This window comes from Pelodiscus sinensis, chromosome 21 (assembly GCF_052426305.1).
Source record: "Pelodiscus sinensis isolate ZL-2025 chromosome 21, ASM5242630v1, whole genome shotgun sequence".
NCBI classification, from domain to species: Eukaryota; Metazoa; Chordata; order Testudines; family Trionychidae; genus Pelodiscus; species Pelodiscus sinensis.
Window position 1 is genome coordinate 9,113,745 of NC_143072.1, and position 21,330 is coordinate 9,135,074.

Sequence of the window (21,330 nt, forward strand, 5' to 3'; positions counted from 1 at the left end):
AGGCTGGCGAGGCGGGGGCGTGTCCAATCTCCGCGGGCCTAGGCTGGGCGGTGCCGCGGGCGGGAGGAGACTCCACTCGTGATTGGCTCGCGGCGCGGCTGGCGCTGATTGGCTGGAGCGGCAGGTTATGCGCGCGGAGGAGTACGCGGCGGGGCTGGAGTGGTGGAGACGGACCGCGGTGAGACCTTCGCTCTGGGGCCAGCCCCCCCCCTCCCCCCAGCGCCGCGCGGGCCTACCGCGGCCCCGCCCCCAGGCCCCGTCGGCACGTGTCCCGCGGCGCGTCCGCGTGCAGGCCGCGTCCCCGGCAGGCGGAGCCGTGCGCGCGCGTCCCCGACACGCCCCCAAGCCCCGCCCCTCGCCCAGCCCGGCCCGTTCTCTAGGGCGGGGGGCTTCTCTGCGTCCGGCCCGCCTCGGTCTGCCCCTCCCCCCGCCGGGGCTCGCGCGCTGCGAGCGTCCCGGGGCCTCCGCGGGGGCGGCACCGCCACTTGCCCTGCGGAGACTGGCCGGGAGGCCGCTTCCAGGTGACCTGGGGAGGGGCTGGGGGGCGAGGGGGTGTGCGGAGGGGGGAGGGGAGGTGAGGTGGGGGCGAGGTGAGGGGTGTGTGCGCGCGTGCGGGGGGCGGGGTGGGTGTGTGTGTGGGGGGCGGGGGGCGGGGTGGGGTGTGTGTGTGGGGGGGCGTGTGGGGGCGGGGGGCGGGGTGGGGGTGGGTGTGTGGGGGGCGGGGGGCGGGGTGGGTGGGTGTGTGGGAGGGGCGGGGGGGTGGGGTGAGGGGTGGGTGTGGGGGGAGGGGGGGGGGGAGGGGTGGGTGTGTGTGGGGGGCGGGGGGGGCGGGGTGAGGGGTGGGTGTGTGTGTGGGGGGCGGGGGGGTGGGGTGAGGGGGTGGGTGTGGGGGGGTGGGTGTGTGTGGAGGGGCGGGGGGAGAGGTGAGGGGTGGGTGCGCGTGGGGGTTGTGTGTGTAAATCTATGAGCCTGGGCTCCAAGAAATGCTGCGGGTGGCAGCTGTAATCGTGGCACTTGCTCCAGTAGCCAGTTTTAATGCTTTGAGGATCCTAGCCGGGAAGGGTGGGTGCAATAGCTTCTTTTGTTTACTAAACATGCCCTGGGGTTATGTCAAAGATCGTTTTAGTTTGACCCAGTGACATGGGCTGAATAATGCGATCAATTTCAGACACATACTGAAACCACACATGCAACTTCTTTGGGGGCCATGTTTTGTTAAGTGTGTGGGTGGTTTATATAGCAGTGTGGGCTAGGGCTTGTGTAGAACTGTAGTGGGGGGAAAAGTTGCCTCCATTCTGCTAAGAACAGAGAACGGTGGAAGTGAGCCCTGTCTCCATGAGGGCAGCTGCATATGCTGGTTCAAACTGGGTTTTTCAAAGACTAACAGCCAAAGAATGGATTTTGATGTAAAATAGCTGTTTGTAAATGGGCTCAGGGCTTCTGTCTAATCTAGCAAACAGACAGACCTTCTGTTTAAGGGGGAGCCCAACTCTTGTGGAAGGGTTGGAAAGACTTTGCCCTGCTCAGACTCAGTAAGACTGCTGTGTAACCTCTGGTAAGCAGTACCATGTATGTAGGGACTCTTATTGCGTGATATGGCTTTTTTTCTCTGTAATGCATTTGCCCTAAGAATAAATACTGTTTGCTTTGTGAAGACTGGTTGGTAACTAGCATGCACTTCTGAAACTGTAGAGAAAGTGTTAACCACAACTACTTTTACCCAAGTCAGACTTGCTGGGAAATTGCAGTGACTTGCACAGGGATTGCAGTTTAACCTCCTGATTAGAAAGGGATGAAGACTTGCATCTCTCCCCAAGAGAGGTGACAGTTGAAACCCTGAAACCTTAAATAAATGCTCTCAAGGAAGTTGGTGGGGAGGAGGCATTCAAAGGTGTAGTTGCTCCTGGAACTGATATTTCCATCTATGGACTGTTGGACTGGAACTATTCAAGGGTCTATTTTGGTGGAATAGGTCTGCAGGACTTCTAGTGCTTCTCCTGCCACTCCTGCTCTCCCTGACACATTTGTCAGGAGGCCCAGGTGTATCTAATTTTCTGTGTCCCAGTGCCTATTCACTGACGTGCTCTGATACTTTTATGCCATTAGCTCAGAAAGCATGTTGTGTGAAAAGTAGAAACTTGTTCCCTGCATTCACTGAGTTCAGTGGGTGCACTTCCATTGAATGCAGTGGTCCAGCACCAGAGAGTGGTATGTTGGAAAGTGCATTGAGGGGATATGTCCCCTTCCTTTCACTTTGTCAGATAGTGGCAGGCAGTTAAAGATAATTTTTAATGCTTATATACAAATGCCAAAACAAATAATTGCAGGTGAACTAGAGGCCTTGTATTTAATGAGGATATTGATGAAATAGGCATCAGAGAAACTCAGTGGAATGAGAATAATCAATGGACACAAATACTAAGTTACAAAATATATCAGAAGGGCAGAATAGGTTGTGCGGGTGAAGAAGTGGCACTGTATGTGAAAGAAAGCATCAGTATCAAAAATCTTATAAGTCGAACTGAACCATAGAGTCTCCGTGGATAATTCCATGCTTGAATAAAAAGAATATAGCAATAGGGATATATTCCTGACCACCTGATGTTTATGATAATAGTCTCCATGAAGTGCTCAGAGATTAGAGAGGTTATAAAAATAAAAAAGAAACTCTCCATAATTGGCTTGGTACATGTCACCTTGGTATGGGAGGCAGAGACTGATTTTTATGAGCAGCTAGTCCTGGAACCCACAAGGGGGGAGAGAATTCTTGATCTAGCCCTATGTGGAGTACAGGATCTGGTCCAAAAGGTAAGTATATCTGAAATGCTTGGTAACAACATAATAAAATTTAGCATCCTGGCTGAGGGGGAAAACACCAAAACTGCCCACCACCATAGCATTTAATTTTAGAAAGGGAATTTCTCAAAATGAGGAAATCGGTTAAGCAGAAATTAAAAGGTTCAGTGCCAAAAGTGTTATCCTTACAAACTTCATGGAAACTTTTAAAAGATGCCATAATAGAGACTAATCTTAAATATGTACCCCATTAAAAAACATCGTAAGAGAACCAAAAAAGTGCCACCCATAGCTACATCGTAAAGGAGAAGCAGTGAGAGACCAAAAGGCACCATTTCAAAAGTGGAAGTTAAATTCAAAAGTGGAAAATAGAAAGGAGCATAAGCTCTGACAAGTGAAGTATAAAAATATAAGTAGGAAAGCCAGAAAAGTGTGTGGGGTTTTTTCCCTGGAGTTTTTAAGTACAACACAAGCAGGCAGCTTGCTAACTGGCCCCTGGGGTCACTGGATGATCAAGATGCTAAAGCAGCGGTTCCCAACCTTTTCCAGATGGGGACCCATTTTGACAATTCAGGACGACTTGGTGACCCAGGGCAATTGAAAAAATGTGTGAATGGCTCCTTAAGAGACACCTGGTGACCCATATTTGGGTCCCGACCCATAGGTTGGGAAACCCTGTGCTAAAGGAACACTTAAGGGGAATAAGGCCATTGTGAGAAACTAAATGACTTCTTAGCATCAGCCTTCATGGCTGAGGATGTGAGCAAGATTCCCCAATATGAGCCATTCTTTTTGGGTGACAAATCTGAGGAACTGTCCCGGACTGAGGTGTCCTTAGAGGTGGGGATATGAAAAATTAACTGGTAAGCATCACTCTTAATGGGTAACGCTTACTGGTTCCAGTTAACTGAAGGGAGCATATTGTGGACAAGGGTTGTCTGCGATGTGCCCGGGCCCTCCATGGACTGGGCCAAACTTGAGCAGCCCCTGAGTGTGGCCAGGGGAGCAGGGCGCTCTCTGCCTGTGCACCCTTTAGTTGGTTAATCAGTCAAACATGTTTAACCAGTTATCTAATTAAATGGGATTTTACATTCCTAATTAGCAGATGGTTTGGAACACGTTGGAAAATTAAACAGTAGTAACTTAGCAGGATCAAATGGCATTCACCCAAGAGTTCTGAAGGAATTTAAATATAAAATTGTGGAACTACTAATGGTGGTATTTAATGTATTGCTTTAATCAGCTTCTCTATCATATGACTTGAAGGTAGCTAATGTGACCCCAGTTTTTACAAAGGCTCCAGAGGGAATTCTAGAAATTATAGGCTGGTAAGCCTAACTTCAGTGCTAGGCAAAACATGGGTCACAAAAAGAGCTAGATTGATTCATGGAGGTTGGGTCCATCAATGGCTATTAGCCAGGATAGGCAGGGAGGGTGTTCCCAGGCTCTGTCAGAAGATGGGAATGGGTGACAGGGTGGATCACTGGATGATTATCTATTCTGCTCATTCCCTCTGGGACATCTGGCACTGGCCACTGTTGGGAGACAGGACACTAGGCTAGATGGTCCTTTGGTCTGACCCAGTCTGGGTGCTCTTATATGTAGTATCTGGGCAGCACTGTCTGTAGAACTTGTCATGCTAATAAGGTAACTTCTCTTCCATTTCGTTTGGGTGGGATTTCAAAATTGAAAAGACTGGACTGATGCAGGTGATTGTTGTTTACAGTCTTCCAGATCCCGTGGGGTACCCTGTTTTGACAGGTTTGATCAATTCCATGTTGTCAGCGTGGGTTTAAGAGAAGCGGCATGTAGGCCATCTCACAGCTGCTGTACAGGCATGATTGGCTTTTGCAGTCTTCTTGTCCCTTTGGTGGCACGATGCATACTCCTGTGGTGGTTGAAGAATCTTATTATAGGGGCATATTTGTCTCTTCCTTTCCCTCCCTCTCCCCGTTCCCACAGCATTACGATGGGTGAAAAATGCTGCCTCTTCCTATCCCTCTTGGGAAGTTGCTTGTTTTATGTGTGTGGCTGGTTACCGACTCTTGTGTGGGAGGCCCTCTGGGAGGCCCCCTGCTACTGCCTCTCTGGAGGAGTTCCCAGCGTGTGCATGCTGCACCAACCCACTGCAGGAGATGAGTCTGGCAGTGGCATAAGTTGGCTTCACAGGTTTGTCAAGGTGTCAGTGGATTCCCTACAGCAGCTGTGGCCAACCTGCAGCTCGTGAACTGCATGCGTCTCTTCTCTCCCCCCCCCCCCCTCTAAAGTGCAGCTTGTGAAGCCTCCTCCTTGGCTCATGAAGCCACCGCTGTGCCCCTAGAAACAGCCCTGGGTTTTCCCGAGCTCACTGGGTGCTGGGGAGCTCCTCTGTGCTATATGCACAACTATTTTGGCTCTTTGCCTGTAACGAGTTGGCCACCCCTGCCCTACGGCCTATGCTGTCGTTGGCCTGAGTCCGTCTGTTTATTTAGCGAAGTATCTGAGGCAACAGGTCAAGAAGTAGGTCGCTTAGGAAGCCTGGCCAAAAGCTCCCCAACACGGGATGGATTGGAGCAGCTTGTGGCTAACATCTCGGGCTCGGGCTAGGGTTTTTGCCAGCTTTTCTAGTGGTCCAGGTGTTCATGGATGCATGTTGGGTGCTTTGAGTTGGTGGGGCTTCCTGATCGACTACTATATGGCCTGTTTGCTTGGTTATATTGAAGTGTGCAAAGTCCAAGGTATGAGGGTGCTCTTTGGGCACTCTGATTTGAATGGAGAGTCTGCTTAGTTACTAGTCTTTCTCTTCGTTCGGGTAGCTTTCAGGGTATTCATGGAGAGGAGTAAGGAGATTTGCATAAAGCTAAGGCACTATCTGAAAACCAACTTGTTCAGGCACTAGTCCAATAGTCTCATTCAAGGGGTTTGTAAATCACTGCTAGTTTACAGCAATGTAACTTTCACAGAGAAAAGTAGAAAATTTATGTAATGTTCTGAGGAGAAGGCAGGGTGAACAAGTGAGTTTCTAGAGCTGGGTCAGTTAGTCACATTTTCTAGATCACATACTTTGCTGTACTGTTGTACCGTAGCTAGGAGGCAGTGAAACTTTTCCATTTCTAGTCCACTTCTGAGGGAGGAATTTGAACAACTCCTCCACCAGTGCCTTACAGGAGCCTGTTAGGATGGTGTTGGCTTGCCTCTGCCCCCCCCCCCCCCCAAACATTCTCCCCACTTTGTTTTCCCTCAAGTGCACTTTGTGTAACTGATAGGGGTATGGGTGTGTGTGGGGTGATCCAATTTGGCGAGGCTATGCTCACTGCAAGGAGAGGCAGAGGTAACCATAACTAATGGGATAATTTGAAGCTGTTAAAAATCCACAGATTGTACCAGGAGCATTACTAAGGACTTTCTGCTTACAGTAATGCACTGTAGATTACCAACTCATTAACCTTTGTCAGCTTGAACATGCTGTGCAGTTAGTACCAAGTGAATTGTCAGCGAGAACAAAAGGGATTACAATGAATAGACTCTCACTTCAGAGGAGAAACTCTTCCTGTGCTTGACTCTAAGCCCAGCTCCGCTCTTGCTGTCCTGGCCTTTGCCTTTCTTCTGCTGGACATGCTCCTTGGATTCGATGTTCTGTGGCCAGAGCTTTCTTCACTGAGTCTATCCAGAAGTGGGGTTTCTTCACCTTGGGGGCCCTCACTTGCCCATTAGCACCTTTGGACTGCAGTCCTGCAAAAGACGTCCTGACAGCTCTTCGCTCTGCTCTCTTGCTCGACATCCTTTGCGGGTGGCCTTCCTAGTTACTGTTTCGGGATCTGTTTTCACGTAATTCAGCTTTCTGATCAATTCTCTCTTTCACCAATGATATTTCCTTTCTGTTATTTCCCTCTATTTCCCTTCTCTAACAGTGCTTGCTTCTCCTGACCTGAAACCTTCCCTATCTCACTTCTAGTCACCTACTTTTATTCTTCTGTTGTTCTTTTCTCACCTCACCTCCTACGCAGGCTCCCATCATCCGCTAGCTCACCACTGAGATTCTTCTCCTTTTCCAACAGCTTTTCTTCCCAGCTGCCCCTTCCGGTGTTTCCCTCGCCTCTTCCCTTGCTACATTGTCCTGCATTTTTGCTTCATCTTCCCTTGCTGTTTGTGTCTCTCCAGGACAGCATTCTGTGCTGCTGTATCACAGCCACAGCAGGTGTGAGTGCCCGAGGGAATGATAATGGCCCCATATCCCTGGCTTTTTGGAAGGTGCATTGCAATGGCTGTGTGCAGGGACTCCCAGCAGAGTGGCTTGTGATTCACTGGGCGAGCATCCAGACCCATTATGTATGTACCTTGTGCGCTGTGTGATCATGAAGGGTGAAACTCTTATCGCCATTATTATGAGCACCATGAGTCTTCTCTTGGGACGGTTTCTTCTCCCCCTTAAGGCAGGGCCGTCTGGACCTCAACTTCCTATTCCACTACTAGTTGGGGAGGCACCCGATTTGAATACTGGGCTGAAGATATGTGCCTTCCTTCCTTCTCAGGGAGTGTGCAGTTTGTGTCCATTAGAAAGTCATAGGCATTTCCTTGCCTGGAAATGAAGAAACGAAATTTAAGACAATTATTTTTAACTAGAAAAAAATTACAATGGAATTAAAATGGAATTGAAATCTTTGTTTTACTTAATATGTGGTAGTCACGTTGGTCGTATGGGAGTGCCTCCCAAGTAACTAAAAACTAACACATAATTGCAAAAAAGCTACAGAAATATTCTCTCCCTTCCATGCTTGCAGTTATCGAGGGAAGTTAAGTCAAAGGGGGTGGAAATGCTTCTGGATTGTAATGCATAATTTTTCACTGAGATATTCTGTTTTGCAGGAAAATGCCATCCTGTCTATAATAAACTTCGAGACATCTAAAGGAGAAGTCTCAAAAGGTAGTACTTACTATGTTTTATGTATTATTACTTTTCCATTAATACATGAACCTAATAAATAACCATATCCGTAACCCCTGACACTTGCTTCAAAAAGATGCTCACCTTATGACTAAGCAAGAAACAAATCTACAGAAGTTTTTCATTTGTTCCCCTCTGACCTCACCTGTTCCTTTACAGTTGTTTCTCAGGGCTGCTCCTGGATCAGCACTGATTCGTGTTAGGGGCTAAGAGCAAATATACACTCTAGCCTTCACTGTTGACAGACTTCTGTGTTTTGTGCACCGTCCAACTTAATGTCCCCAACAGCTAAACTAATAATCATTCCCGCCTCCCATCCTGAGAGAGCTATCATGATTGTCCATTGGTGGGTAAGGTACCTTATCTTTTGCAAGATTGGACTTGGCTTCCACTGACTAAGTACATATTCTGTATTAACTCAGAGAAACATTCCCTCTCAGTCCTCTGCAGGAGAGTCTAAAGGAGTAGGATTTCTCTTAGGAGGATCAGCTGATAGGCATCAAAAGGCATTGCTATTTATAAGCCAATCTGGGGCTGCTTTGATTGCTTATTACAGCCTTTCCTGTGGTTCGGCCCCAGCTGGGCCATATAATACTGATGTTTGATACCGAAACCAAGGAGCGGAACTTTACTTTCCATCTGAATGCTTCAGTTTCGGAGAGCTTCAGTTTCCTACTGTCTTGATGCCATTGATTTTTACCTCCCAGCCCCTAGACACTGAGCTGTCTTAAACCAGGGTTTATAAGAACATGGTGATAACGTAGGTTCATGTGAAGTTACTCATCAAGTTGGTGTTGGAGCCTCGTGTCCTGTCTCTGTTCTTCCCACAACTGCATGCGCTTTCCTGGGAGGACCCTTCTGTCTGTGCCCAGAGTCCAAAGGTTCTCGGAGTCCTGTTTGGAGAGAACTAGCTCCCCAGGAAAGTCCACTCTGCTCTTTTATCTGATACTAGTGTGCTGGGCTATGCCACTATGGACAATCCCGTGTTACAACAATATTGGGATCTAAAGGCTGTATCCAGGGTGCCTTGGAGGCAGAATTGCACCATGGCCTGCCTGGGGTCAAGAGTGGATTTGATATAAATTAAACTGATTTAAGTCACTAGTCAGGAAGACTTGATTCCATCATGGTTTTCTACATAAAAGTGCATTCTTGGTGGTTGTTGCAACCTTCGCAGCTCTGAGGTAGATGTGGGTTTCATTTTTAGAAGGTACACACTATATATTTTTAAATGGTGATTTATTTTGAAAACTTTTCAGATGAGTTCTACAATTATATCAGAAAATGGATGATTATTTGGTTTGCCAGAAGTAACTGAAACCTATTTATGAAGTCACTGGGAGGTGAACTTTCTCCAGTGTAACCGGTTAATCCATTAGTATTTGGAGGGTTTTCTTGTCATGCTGTATTAGGAGAATGTCACCAGATAGACCTTTAAATTGCTTTATTAACTACTGCAACAATGGATATGTGTTCTGGATTTTTTTCTTCAACAACTAACATGTAATTATATAACAAAACAAGCATATGAATTGTTAGTTAAACATTCAAGTTTTTTAAAATCAGGTTTGTTTTGTTAATTGTTTTTAATTACAATTGGTTAAATATTAAAAAAAACAAATCAACTCAAGTCAACATGAGAAACTTAAAATATTGGTTTCTGAGGTTAACTCAGTCGTCTTCACCTTCATTTTTCTGTTTGTTCATAATCTGGAAAAGAAAAACAAGTTTTCTTGCTTTTTTGGGTCTCAAACAATTTCTCAATTTGGAGTGAATTAATGCAAAGGAAGAAAATATTCTTTCTACACCGGCAGAAGAAGCTACTGCTGTTAAGTGAGATTATCGCTTTAACAGTCTCTGAATCCAAGTGCTTAAGGGGGACTTTCACCAGTTCACAGGTATGACTTGCTTTAAAACATCATGAGCAAACATATATTTCTTGTATCGGGGGTAGCCGTGTTAGTCTGAATCTGCAAGAACAACGAGGAGTTCTGTGGCACCTTACAGACTAACAGATTTATTGAAGCATAAGCTTTTGTGGGCAAAGACCCACTTCGTCAGATGCATGTATTTCTTGAATGCTTCACCCATAGCTCTGAAGTTTATTTTGGTTGGCATTACGGAGGGATCATTGCTGCATGCCCGTGTCATAGCCAACTCCTTCAGCAGGTAGTTTGACCCTAGTAACGAGTAGTGAGAATATTTACAAGAAAATGAGCTGGAGATCATGCTTCTCACATTCCTTTTTTTAATGCTTGTAATTTAACGTTGTTGTTGCATGTTTCTCTTGTCAAGAGCTCCCTCAGTTCCTCCCGCAATTTCAAAAGCATCAGCTATAAAATCGAATCCCCATTTGGTTTTGATAGTTCCTTGCACCCCTGAGCTAAGTGCCATTTAGGTATTTCTGATCCTGCCCTTCTTCCCAGAGGGCAATGAAGTCCTGAATCACAGTATAGCACCAGGGTGAGGAACGAGGCAGAACTGGTCAGTTGTCAGGAGTAGGACAGTGGTGTGTAAACATTTATCAAAATGCAGAATCACTGTGCATCCCAGCATTTCAATAGGGTAGGAGGTGACATTTGGTCAGGATGGCTCCAGAGAAGTACAGAGGCAGGCAGGCAGGATGACACTGGTTGCCAACTAAGCAACAAGGGATAGCAGCAAGAGGATATGACAAGTGTGCATCCATGGCTCGGGATGAAGATGCATCCACATCTGCTCTGTTATGGGAAAACTCACCCCTCAGCTCAGTGACTCGGTTTCCGATGTTTCAACCCACTTTGGATGGTTCCCAGCCAAACTATTGCATGGAGACCAGGCACTGTAACACAGAATACCTCATGACAATCTGCAACAAATGTCAACAAAACAGCTTGAAAAAGTCCCTTGGCCCTGAAAGCAGAAGTGTCTGTTAAGCTGTGAAGTTCCTGTTTTCTGGGGAGGTTGCATCTTTTGCTGTGAACTGTTGCTGTAGTGTAAGAGTCTGGACAGAGAACCCTTGTCTCAGGCCATTGGAGGTGCTTTTCTTCAGGAAGGGTAATGCAGCAGTTCTGACCTCTGCCAGGAGAGTGAGAGGTGTTGGCGGCTAATGTTCTGGATTGGATCACTGGAAAGCCCCAGTTCTCTGTGCTCGGGCAGAGCCCATCCCGCTCGTCCTGACAGAGCCTCTCTATAGTGAGTCCCGGGGGATCCTTCGGGCAAGGTGGCAGCAGATGCTCCAGCAAACTCTGGCCCTGCAGGTGGAGTCAGCCCATCCGAATCTCCTTCCTTCTCGGATAAAATTGGTAGTGAGCAGGCCTGCAGAGGGGGGAGGGGCAAAGGAGGCAAGTGCCCCAGGCCTGGCAATTCAGTGGCAGTTGGAGCCCAGGGCCCTTTAAACCACTACTGGGCAGCGCTGATGGCTGGCTGGGGGAGGCATGGTGTGGTCTGAGTGGTGCTCTGTGCTGGCTCCCCTCAGCCACGCCCATTCCACCTCAGGCCACGCCCCTTCCAGGGGTGCAGAGCCAGCCCACCTGCTTGCCCTGGGGCTCAGCAATTCTGTCTGCCCCCTGGTGTGGAGATGGCAATGAACATTGCTCCTAATGGACTCTAGTCAAAACTGGGTTGGAGGGTTCAGATACAGAACTGGGCATGGCCTGAAATCTTGGCAGGTTCCCCTAGGATTATGGATGTAATAGTGTAGTTGATTAACCAGTAAGCAGAAGCTTATAGACTACATGCATTTCCTCCACGCCCCCCACCTTGCCCATGCATTTTTTAGCAGGCTGGCCAGCAGCCCAGCTCAGTCTTGGCTTGTGATGGATCTGGGAGCACGGGACCCCCCCCCCCCACCACACACAGACAGGAGCTGCTGCCACCCTGCGCTAATGCCTCTTTATCGGGGCAGCAGGCAGCCGGTCCATGATGGGAGCTGGTTTTTAAACTCCAGTGTGGAGTGGCAGGGGGGCTCCTTGGGAGTGAGGGTGGAATGCACTGACTGCCAGCCCTGCCCCCAGGAACTATAGACTAGTCGAGTAACTGATAAGAATTCTATTCAGTGAACTGATATTTAACATCCCTACCTGGGATCTAAGGCTTTCTTCGGGGATTGGTTAAGGTTGGACAAGAGCAGCAGGACGTGCCTGTCCATCACAGTCCAAGTCAGCGGCTAGCATGGACAACAATGACAGTGTGGTGCCCTGCAAAGTCACAGAGCAAGAGAACAGAACCAAAGCATGTGATGTAACATTGTTCCTGTTTCTGTGCAGAGAGTGAGATACCAAAACCAGTTTCCATATGCCTGCCCGGTGTGGCCATCAAACCTGTGAGCTGTGCCAGCTTGGCTAGTGCTGCAATGTCAGGAAACAATGTGGGCTCCTCCTTAGACCCTCCATCGTAGCTGGGGAAGCCAGGGTACAAGATTTTATGAACATTTGTGGCACACTCACTGCATTAAAGGTGCCTGTTTGGTTTCACTATCATGATTTCAAATCATGGAGTGTGTGGCTCCAGCACTTCCTTTCCTTTCAGTACATCTGGACATGTAAACTATGACCACCACAGCCATTCTATTTTTTAGGACTTGCTGTGTCAGACAAACTAAGTTAAGAAGTTAAAACCTTTTAAAACTATCTATGTAGAATTGACCTTCATATTTGACACCATCTCCCTTCTACTGAACAGACCTGAACTGGTTAACATAAACCTGGCTTTCCTTACATTCAACACCCCATTGACATCAAAAGCTAAGTATGGGACACTTCCAGCACACTCAGCCTCATTTGCACTGGGACTACAATTGACAGATAACTTCCCCCTCTCTGTCCCTTCTTATTGTGAGGGTCCCCTTTTTTCCTCCACTCACAATCATCTCATCTGAAGTAGAAGATTTTACCCACGAAAGCATGTACTAAGCTCATGCAGTCCAATTGTTCTTGGACTGCATTGGAGACAATTTTTTATTTCAGAAGGTTGAGAGCACTACTGTGGGGAAGCTGTTCTTGATTTGATTTTAACAAATAGGGAGGAACAATCAGTTTCACACATACAGAATGGGAAGTGATTATCTGGGAAGGAGTACGGCAGAAAGGGATCTAGGGGTCAGAGTGGACCGACAGCTAAATGAGTCCACAGTGTGATTCTGTTGCAAATAAAGCAAATATGATTCTGGGCTGCATGAACAGAAGTGTGGTGAGCAAGACACAGGAAGTCATTCTTCCAACTCTACTCTGCACTGATTAGGCCTCAGATGAAATATTGTGTCCAGTTCTGGGCACTAAATTTCAAGAAAGATGCGGAGAAATTGGGAAAGATCTAGAGAAGAGCAACACAAATTGTTAAAAGTCTAGAGAACATGAGCTATGAGGAAAGACTGAAAGAATTGGGCTTGTTGGGTTTAGAAAATAGAAGACTGAGAGGGGACACAACTTTCAAGTACATAAAGTTGTTACAGGGGGGGGGAACTGTTGTCCTTGGCCTCTGAGGATAAGACAAGAAGCAATGGGCTTGAACTGCAGCAAGGGAGGTTTAGGTTGGACATCACAAAAAGCTTCATACCTGTTGGGTCGTTAAACGCTGGAATAAATTGCTGAGGGAGGTTGTGGAATCTCCATCACTGGAGATATTTAAGAGCAGGTTAGACCAGTGGTCCCCAACCTGTGGAGGTTGCCGGGCGCCAGGGGTCGTGGCCGTTCGCCTGCCGGGCGCCAGGGCGCGGGGCGGGGCCCCCATAGCCGTGCACCCCCTCTATAGCTGTGCGCCCCCCCATAGCCGTGCGCCCGGGGCCGGCGCCCCTCGCCCCTCCTCCAAGTGCCCGGGGCCGGCGCCCCCTCCCCCCCCCCAGCTCCGTGTGCCCGGGGCCGGCGCCCCCCCCTCCAAGCGCTGGGGGCCGGGGCCGGTGCCCCCCAAGCGCCGCGCGCCTGGGGCCTGCGCCCCCCCTCCCCTCCAAGCAACCCCTGGGGCCTGCGTGCCCCCCCCCTCCAAGCGCCGCGCGCCCGGGGCTGGCGCCTCCCCCTCCCCCAAGCGCCCGGGGCCGGCGCCTCCCCCTCCCCCAAGCGCCTGGGGCCGGCGCTCACCATGCGCCTGGAGCCGGCTCCAGCACTGTGCATGCGCCACGTGCCCAGGGCCAGGCCAGCCCCGAGCACGTGGCGGGCGCACACGAATGCCCCCGTGGGCACCGTGTTGGGGACCACGGGGTTAGACAGACATTTGTCTGGGATGATCTAGATGGTGCTTGGTCCTGCTGTGAGGGCGGGGGACTGGACTTGATGATCTCTCTTTGTGCGCTTTCTGCCCTGCATTAACTGCAGTAATAACTTTTTGTGCACGTTTATGCAACTAATCGTGTGTGTTCACTTCATTGCTTCATGGCTCTTAGACATTTTAGAGCAAATGTGTTCATGTAAGATTCCTTTTTTGTGGTAGCACCAACTCTCCAGTCATTGACTGGGCCCCTCTTGTGCTAGGCACTCGAGAACCCATGGGGCGTTGCAACTGCAGCTGGGGCTGCCACAACCCCTGGCTGAAGTGGCTCCGTCAGACAGGGCTTACAGCTGGGTTCAGTGATTCTCAGTGGGGATGTGAGGTTTCCAGTTCCAGTTAACCGGTAGGGGCTGGAGCATCTCCCTGACTGCGGTGGGCAGCGGCTACTTCAGCACTGCAGGACTCACCCTGGGCGGGTGGTACACTAGCCGGCTGGAGCAGCCTCTGGGAGCGTCGCAGGCAGGACTACTCCAGACCGGCTTGGGTGGGTGGGGGGGGAGAGGGCGTGCTTCCCCACTGCCACTCAGTGGGTTAACCAGTTAAGCATTACGTATAACTGGTTAACCAATGAAATGGGATTTTACATCTCTAGAAACTTCTCAGTAACCATCCATGCAAATTGTTCTAGCATCCCTGCTACAAACCCCCCCAAAATGGTTCCTGTCCCCAAACAGTTTATTCTGTGCCCCATGACGTTAGTCAGACCTAGTAATGGTTTAGGAATGTTCTGGCACAGAGCCAATGGTAGAGATGTTCCTTTTCTTTCCATTTTTTGTGTTTATTTCAGCACTGCCTAAACAGAAACCTATGAAATCTGGTCTGATGCTGCACCACGTCTTGTTTTACAGACATTTTTCCAGTAATGCGGTATGGCTGCCTTACACACGTTGCCAGCCAAAATGCATGAGTCAGGCCCAAAAAATCATTAAATTTAAAAACAACTTTTTTCTTTACCTTCTGGTTTCTGACCCAGTAGGGTTCCCTCAGGTCATATTTTCAGGCTTTTTTTTTTCTTGCAGTCAGAAGGACTGATACTACTTAATGAAAGCAAGAGGGTCATATCATGGGAAGTTCAGGCCCAGGATTGGTATTAAAACATCAGATATTGCAAGGCTCATAATAAATCATGCATGTTTACACTAAGGCTGTTGTATAAGCAAATTGTTACAGTGCCAAGAGGATCCGCCTTTTAGTTTCTGTAAGTCTGAAAACTGGATCTCAGTGCAGGGTTGGAAACATTTCATGGGTAGAGCTGTCTCAGAGCCCAGGTGCTGTCTAAATGTCAAGTCTCAGTGGTGTCTGGTGAGAAAGCAAGGTCTTTGCAAAGGGTATGTATTGTTCTTCCTCCAGAAACTAAGTGGGCCTAAATCCATGGTACTGCTTTGTTGTCCTGGGCGCTTTCATGTCTTCCTGTTGAAGTGCACATGATGATGGCTTAGTGCTTGTGAGATCTGGGCAGACCCTTGCTCCAGGAGCGGCAGTCTGAATGGCTTGACTCTTCTCTATAGCTATCGTGAGCCTGATGAAGCCCTTTCCCTGTCCTCAAATGTCCTTGGTTTCTGTGGCTCTGGACTGTTTCTACTCAGCTCAAACCTCAGCCAGAAGGGCTAGAACCGGCAAAGCTGGTGACTCTAAACCTGCTTCTCTTTTGGGTTCCTGTAACCTACTGGTGTTTCCATAGCTGCTGATCTGAGGGTGAGTTAAAGGGAGCCGTCCCCTAGCTGGGGGCCTGGTAGTGATGGGAGAGCAGTGGCGCCAAGCGGTTGTTTTGCATGTTCAGAATCTGTAGTGGCACAGGGCCCCTTGGACTGACTCTGAGGCTATGTCTACACTGCAGGGTTTTTGCGCAAGAAGTCTTTTGTGGAAGAGTTCTTGCACAAAAACTTCTTGTGCAAAAGCATGTCCACACCTCAAAGCGCATTTGCTTTTGTGGTGCGCTTTTGGACAAGAGAGCGTCCACACTGCATGGACGCTCTTGCGCAAGAAAGCTCTGATGGCCAGTCGCAGAATGGCCATCAGAGCACCTGTGCTTTTGCCGATAGGGATTTCTTGTGCAAAAACCCCTCTGGAGTGTCCACACCTGCCTTTTTGTGCAATACCTTTAGCACCAAAAGGAGTTATGCCTCGTAGAAGGAGGTTTACCTGCACCAGAAAAAGCCCTCTGTTCTGCCGTATTACTGCTGATTTACTTGCGCAAAAGTGCATTTGAGGTGCAGACGCTCTGCAGGTTTTTGCACAAAAACCTTGCAGGATAGACGTAGCCTGCTTGAGCGCCCTGTGGCTGGAGCGTTCTTCTTGCTCTGTAGAAGTGAGCAAGAGTCCCCTTCAAGTCTGGGCAACTTCTTAGCCTGAGCTGTCTGACTTCCTTGTTGGGCTGTGATTGACAGGACACTGCTACTGCTGTTTGTCCTGCACTGACAGCAAGCTCGGCGCTGTAAGCAGCAGACTTCATTCCCAAGCCACGGTGCCTAGAACAAGCAAACCTGAACAAGGAGGCCCTCTTTGTTACTGCCACTTGATGCGCCACCATCACGTGCCTGCCTTGCCCTGTGCATTACATTCATAGTCAGAAATTCCAAGGCCAAAAAGCACTGTTGCGGTCACTTGGTCTGGGCCCCTGGATAACACAGGCCAGAGAATGTCCCAGCTGCTCCTCTGGGGCTAGAACATTTTTTTAAATTTAAAAAAATAAATCCAGTCTTGATTTTAAATAAGGCCAGTGATGGAGAATCCATCAGTAGTTCTAGTGGCTACTTCCACTCCTGGTTAAACATGTGCAGCTCATTTTCAGTCTGAATTTGTCTTGTTTCAACTGGAAGCTGTTAGATTGGGTTACACCTTTCTCTGCTAGCCTGAAGAGCCCAGTATCAAATATTGGTCCCCAAGTAGTTATTTATGGACGGTGATCAAGCCACATCTTAAGCTTCTCTTTAAGCTAAGTAGAGCAAGCACCTTGAGTCTACAGAAGGTTTTCCAACCCCTTACTCATTCTTGTGGCTCTGCTCTGAACCTGCTCCAATTTATCAGTATCTTTGAATAGGGACACCAGAACTGGGCATCATATCCCAGCACCAGTGTCACGAATAGCGGTAAAATAACCTCTCTGCTCCTGCAGGAGAGTCCGTTGTTTGTGCATCCAAGGGCTGCAGTAGCCATTATTGCCACCACATGATGCTGGGATCTCATATTCAGCTGATTCACCATGACCCCTAAATTTGAGTGCATGCTTTCTGGGATAGAGTCCCTCATCCTGCAAGCAACCTGGATTTCTCTTAGTGACCTGTCCTGTTGATTATTTACAACTCCCCCAGTCTGTGTTATCTGCAAACTTGCAGGAAAAACTTAAAAAAACCCCAAATAGTCTGGTGATACTTTGAAGACTAACAAAACATGTCAGTGGGATCATGAGCTTTCGTGGGTACAGCCCACTTCTTCAGATGACCTGAGTGTTGGATGTAACTCTGGTTGTGAAGCTTTTGAACGTGCAAACTTACAGTGACTTTTGTTTTCCTCCAGGTCCTTGTGGGGCTAAGCCCTGATCCCTGGGAGACCTTTCTAGAAACACACCCTGTTGAGAATATGATTGGAGAACCTTCGGGGGTAGCCGAGTTAGTCTGTTACAGGAAAAAACCCGCAAATGGTCTGGTAGCACTTTATAGACTAACAAAACATGTAGATGGGATCCTACGGAAGCTCATGATACCATCTATGTGACTGGAGAACCATCAGTTAGGCAGGCTCCCTTGCGGGCACTTCAGTCCCTTGTCAATGCCACGGGGCTTGGCAGAATTCACTTTCTCTTTCATGTTGTCTCCTGGCTGACAAGGCAGGCATGACTGTCCGTATGCTGGGGCTGCTCTCATGGCTTCACTTGTGCTGAAAAGGCTCTGCCAACGCTGAAACCTTCCCTTTGTGCAGCCAGAGATGACCCGCCCCTCGACTAACAGCTCCCGTTTGCTCATGGCCACCTTGCTTGCTCAGTTCAGGTCTCTGATCTTGAATCTGTCTTCAAACAATAAAACATGCTTTCCAGATCCACAGTAGCTTTCCACTGAGCTGGGGAATGCCAGAGCTAAAGTGTCTTTGTGATAATGCCTCAAGCCCTGAAAACTGCCTGCAGTGTTGTTGATGAAGTTGTAGAGGCCAAGTCTTTCGAGGGCCTGGGGACTTTGCCTAACAAGGCACCTTCAGGAGGCCTAGTTTTCAGTTGCAAGTGCTCAGCACTTCCTGGAATTGGGGACCCTTTTATGGTATTATGTTTGGCTTCCCAAATTGTACATCGCTCTCAGGAATCATAGTCTGGGCATTTTAAGATGTTCCTGCTGGGACATTTCAGTGTTTTTTTGATTTTTCTGCTCTTAAATGTGTCTAACCAAGGCTGTTCCTTTTTCCTGCTGGCTGCCCAGAATTGGGAGCAGCCCCCAGTGAAAGGGAAAGGAGTAGGAAGGGACCAGCCCTGCCCCTCTGTTTGGGAATGGACAGAGTTCTTCTGCCTCAGTGCGTCAGGGAATGAACATTCATTTCCAGTGTCCCAGGAGAAGCAATGGCCCTTGAGATGGGTGGCACAGTGAGAGGCTGTTTGCATGGACAGAGTGGTGGACCTGCAGAGATGAAGATGAAGTCAGATAGAGGGTCATGGTTACAAGTGGATAGCTTATTGTGCTCTTTTTAACCTGACTCATGCTAATTCTTTTCTGGACTCACCCTGCAGAACCATTACCATCCACTCACAGCTTCTGTATGGCTCTCTGTTCTCTTCGCTGCAGGTGAGTCTGGCGGCAGATAGAGGGAGAAAAGAGTCTGGATTTGGCCTGAGAGGTCTGGACCCAAGCCTTGTGATGATGGTGAGTACTTTCTCTAGGCTCTCTGCCTATGCCTTTGGTCCATCTCCTTTGCTCTCTTCAGAGTTTTACTCTCTCTCCCTGCAATAGTGGGGAAGCTCCACAGTCCATGCACCTACCATCAGTGTCTTATGTTCCAAGCTGTGGCCATAGCGTCTGAAATAGGAACCAAATTGCTGGGGAATGGAGTGAGAATTAAGTTGAAGAAAGTTATCAGAAAATAAGCCTGCGCCCCTGCTTGATGACACCTGTGAAGATGGTGTTATCTGGCAGCATTTGTGTGCTAGCCCAGGCCTCTGGGCATTAGAATTTTCCCACCTTCATCACTGGAGGGCCTAGGATCCTAGAATCATGTAAAAGGCCTCTTGGCTCTGGGAGTGGATGGTTAGGTTGCCATGTTGCTTTGAGGAGTGATGTCACTCCAGTAAAGGTAAGAGCTGGTTTCCTCCTCATCTGAGATTATATCCTGGTGGGAGGATTTCTCTAGCCATAGGATCCAGGTAGAATAAGGGCGCTAGCCCTGGCAACTAAGAGAGGAGTGTGTGCACTTACGGCTATTTCATGCAGAATCTAATTGCTGGTTAGTGCACTAGACAAGTTGTGTTGGTAAAGCCATTGGGCTCTAGAGAGCTACCATGGACTGACTCTGGGGGTGAACCCAGCAGAGCTTGTGAATCAGAAGCTGTACAGCTTTTCTAGCAAGGCGGCTGAGTTTTGCGTGCAGAGCAGGGATGGGGAACCTGCGGCTGGCCTTGAACTGGCCCATGAGGCTCAGGGCTCCTGCCCCTCAACCCCTGCAGTGGGAGGAGAAGCTCAAGGGGTGGGAGGTGAGGGTCTTTCTTTCTCTCTCACAATTGGCCCTCAAATGATTTTACTGTGGGTCAGTGGCCCCCAACCCACAAATAGTTCCATGCCTCAGAGATAGAGCTTGTTAGTAGTAAAATCCAGGTAACCAGAGATGTACCAGCTCATGAGCTGCTTTGGCAAAGCCTGTGGCAGTGAGTTCTGACTAACACCAGTTATTTCTCCTCCTTTTTTAAAAATCCTTTCAGAAAAATTTGCAAAATTGAAGTACTAAGATTCCTGTTTTTCTTAAGATACGTGTATGTTAATCTTCAGTGCTAATGTGTGAAATACAAAATGTAAAGAGAAAATGGTACATAAATTTACAGTTTTGTCTTCAAATAAAAGACACTGTGAATCTCTCTTGGAGCAATACTAACTCTGCTGCACTGCACTTGTGCAATATTTTGGGTTTCTAAAGTGGCTGTTAAATGTATTGCAGTCTTGCCGTGAATCTAGTTTCTCCATAGATCAGATTGGCACTAGTTTCTGTTAGGTGTGTGTGTAAAAATCAGACTTTTATTGGGCTGGGTTGGAACTTTGGGAGATCAGAAATGAGAGACAGGTGGGTGAGGCTTCTAATATTGGCAGAACTAAACCAAGCCATTTCAGTCTTCACAAGTCCTCTCCAGGAAGACTTTTTGGAAAATTGGCGAGGAATCCTGTGGCACCTTCTAGACTAACCAAAGTGTTGGAGCATAAGCTTTCGTGGGCAAAGACCCAGTTCGTCAGATGCATGCATGTTTCTGGAAAATTGACACTAAATGATATGGTTGAGAGGGGAGGCTTCTTAAAAGGGTTTTCGCTTTCTGTAAAGGTTTTGTGTTTTTTGGCTGCTCATATCCCAAAATAAAATTTCCAAGTCTTCTGCTGAAGTCTCACGACTTGCCAGGCCTTCCAGTCTTACCTGACAGGACATTGTGTATCAGTGATGATGGACAATACAGTGGTAATGTTCTATATCCAGGGGTGCACACTCTTCTCCCTAGTGCCAAGAAGCCCTCCTGCTGTGGGACTTCTGTGTAGAACATTTGATTATTGTGCAAATGTCTTACCTCCCAGGAGTGCAGTAGGATTTAAGGAGTTAAGTAGGAGTTAAGGAACCACCTCAGCAGGTCATTTCAGGGTCACAGGTGGTTGTGAACTCAATCTTCCAATGCTGAGGTTTTCCGTATTCAACACGAGACTCAACAGGAAGTGCCAGCAGTTCTGCTCCTTCCAGAACCACAGCCTGCGATCCACTGTGGATGCATTCCTCTTCATGTGGGGAGATTGTCCGCTGTCTCCCTTCCCACTCATACCGCTCTTAGACAAGGGTTCCCTCAAGATCAGGGGGAGACGGGCTCAGGTCATATTGATTGCACCAGCTTGGGCTCCTCAATATCAGTACAGATCTCTTCTAGACGTGTCCATAGAGATCACAGTCACCCTACTGTTCTTCCTGGACCTTCTGACACCTGTGGAGCCTTCGACAGCCAAACCTGGAAAGGCTGCAACTTAGAGCATAGAAGATACTGCTCATCTCCGACTATCTTCTCAACCTTAAACAGCAGGGCCTGTTGGTGTCCTCCATTAGGGTCCATCTCGCCGCCATATCTGCTTTCCACCTGGGTACACAGGGTCACTTGGTGTTTACCAACCCACTTGTTAGCCAATTTTTAAAGGGCCCTGAGGCTCTACTCTCAG

General features: G+C 48.4%; 1 protein-coding gene across 7 annotated transcripts in view; it reads left to right on the top strand.

Moving 5' to 3' along the window:
• The first annotated feature begins 80 nt into the window (after nt 1-80).
• MTMR4 (myotubularin related protein 4) overlaps nt 81-21,330 on the top strand; it is a 68,944-nt gene continuing 47,694 nt past the window's right edge. Inside the window, exons 1-3 of one of the 7 annotated variants that reach the window (XM_075905061.2) lie at nt 81-178; nt 7,642-7,699; nt 18,727-18,804. In XM_075905061.2, coding sequence (XP_075761176.2) covers nt 18,799-18,804 — 6 coding nt within the window. In that variant the 5' untranslated portion in view covers nt 81-178; nt 7,642-7,699; nt 18,727-18,798. Of the gene's footprint in view, nt 179-297; nt 522-7,641; nt 7,700-18,726; nt 18,805-21,330 lie in introns of those variants that run through there. The other 6 variants (XM_075905063.2, XM_075905060.2, XM_075905059.2 and 3 more) reach the window with 6 other exon arrangements.